The sequence below is a fragment of the Galeopterus variegatus genome, unplaced genomic scaffold (genome assembly GCF_000696425.1).
Source record: "Galeopterus variegatus unplaced genomic scaffold, G_variegatus-3.0.2 Scaffold2381, whole genome shotgun sequence".
Classification (NCBI taxonomy): Eukaryota; Metazoa; Chordata; class Mammalia; order Dermoptera; family Cynocephalidae; genus Galeopterus; species Galeopterus variegatus.
The window spans coordinates 115,755-117,660 of NW_007728492.1; the positions used below are offsets into that span (position 1 = coordinate 115,755).

At 40.7% G+C, this 1,906-nt stretch overlaps 1 protein-coding gene across 1 annotated transcript in view; it reads right to left on the reverse strand.

Annotated features, from left to right (window-relative positions):
- Window positions 1-1,906, reverse strand: part of MARCH8 (membrane-associated ring finger (C3HC4) 8, E3 ubiquitin protein ligase) — a 92,908-nt gene that overhangs the window by 18,196 nt on the left and 72,806 nt on the right. The window contains exon 3 of the mRNA XM_008581527.1: window positions 723-773. Within this exon, the coding sequence (XP_008579749.1) occupies window positions 723-773 (51 nt within the window). The remainder of the gene's footprint in view (window positions 1-722; window positions 774-1,906) is intronic.

Consider the following 1,906-nt stretch of genomic DNA (forward strand, 5'->3'; position numbering starts at 1 on the left):
CCGGCAACGGGATTGCAACCCTCGGCGCTGCTCCCGCGCCTCGCTCAGCCAGTGAGCGGGAACCGGTCTGCATGTGGGATCCGAACCCTCGGGCGGGAGCGCCGCCACACTTCCCAAGCGGCGCACTATCCAGGGCGCCACCGGGCCGGCCCCGACAGACCCTTCCATTCTTGATAATTCCTCTTATTTCTGCAAAGGCCACAGTCAAGATGCCTGGAGGTCCAGCTCCCATCATGAGACCTTGTGCCAAACAGGCATATGGCAACATACTAAGGCAGGTGGCACAGAGAGGAAAGAGAGAGCCTGTATCCCTGGCAACATCTGTGAGCAACTTAGCCCCAGACCACCTACCTCCAAACACCTTGTCATCTGAACCATATAAATCCCTAATTATTTAAAAGTTACCACAGTTGGCTTTTTGTTACCTTCAGTCAAATGCATTCCTAAGTGAGGTGACAGATTTTCTAGTGATTGAGATTTCTTCTGCCAGAAAGTACATGACTTGCTAGAAGAAATGAACTTTTCTCCTATAAGTTGCTTTCACCAATACAGACTCAGAACTGCCTCACTAAAAAAACGCAACCTCCACACATCTCATATGGTCCCAGGGCAGATTACAGAAATGTATCAAGAACTTTGTGTCTTTAAAAGAAAAAAAGTATGAATACATGCCAGGTCAAAACCCCCAAGGTACTAAAATAACATAGTTTAGTGCACTCTACCTTAGAAATATTGCTTGAATGACTCATGGAATGTCCCAAAGTCTTCTCATTCTGCAAGAAAACCAAACAGGTGTTAAATACCAAGCTTTGATTAAAATGTGCAAAGAACAACTGATCATACCAATCCTGACACATCATTACCTACACTAGAATTTGCTAAGCACAAACTACTATGTACTAGAGGCGTACAGCAGGTATTAGATACTGGACAATTGGGCAAAAATGAATAAAATGATAGTTCCTGCCTTAAAGAAATACAGCAAGTTATCAGGAAAAGAACAGAGCTTGGAATTAACTATAAAAATAAGATGCCTAGCTGTTAAGCTATATATCATCATAAATCCAGACTGAGAGCTAAAAGTTGCTCTGTACCCTTATGAATTTGAGAAATAAATTTGATGATGCAGGCTTTCATTCTGTTTTCCTTATTAGAACAATTAATAATTTATATTGATAAAATCAAACAAATAACCAGCCCCAGAAGATACAGGTGTTTTAAAGCCTGAAACCTGCCAATATTTAGGGCTGCTTCTCCACTACTTGATAGAATCTTAACAACTCAGTTCCAACAGAACATCTATTTAGCTCCATAAAATTTGCTATTTAATATTCATTGATTTGGACTTCACAGAAAAATCTAAGATGCTCAGGACAACAACAGATATTTTCCAGAAAACAAATCCCAGGAGTCATTAAAATCAGTCACTCTTATTTACAATGCAACTACTACATGCAAACAACTGTATGAGGCACAGAATATTGACAAAAATCAATCTGACTCCTAGTCCTATGCCTATTAGATCACCACTGCTTTCAAACAGTGCTGTGATGAGGAATGTACAAACTAGGGAAAAGCTGAAGAATGACATAAAAAAACCGCATACATAAATTATATCAGCGTGGAGTGAGTGACACCACTCTGTCCTACAGTTAGAATGGTACGTTTCTGAATGAGAAGGAGAGTTTGCCAAACACCAATGTCAAGAATTGGAATTAGTCATACCAAGAGAAGAGTTCCAGTTCAAGCCAAAACTAAGCTTCAATGCCCAAGTAATAAAAATCGTGGCAAATTATTTTCATAAGATCTCTAACACATTCAGTTACTGCTTAATGGGTACCAGCATCTTGACCCTGAGAGAAATGGAAGCCTCGCTGCACCTTCCTCAGAGAAGATACCAGGAAAT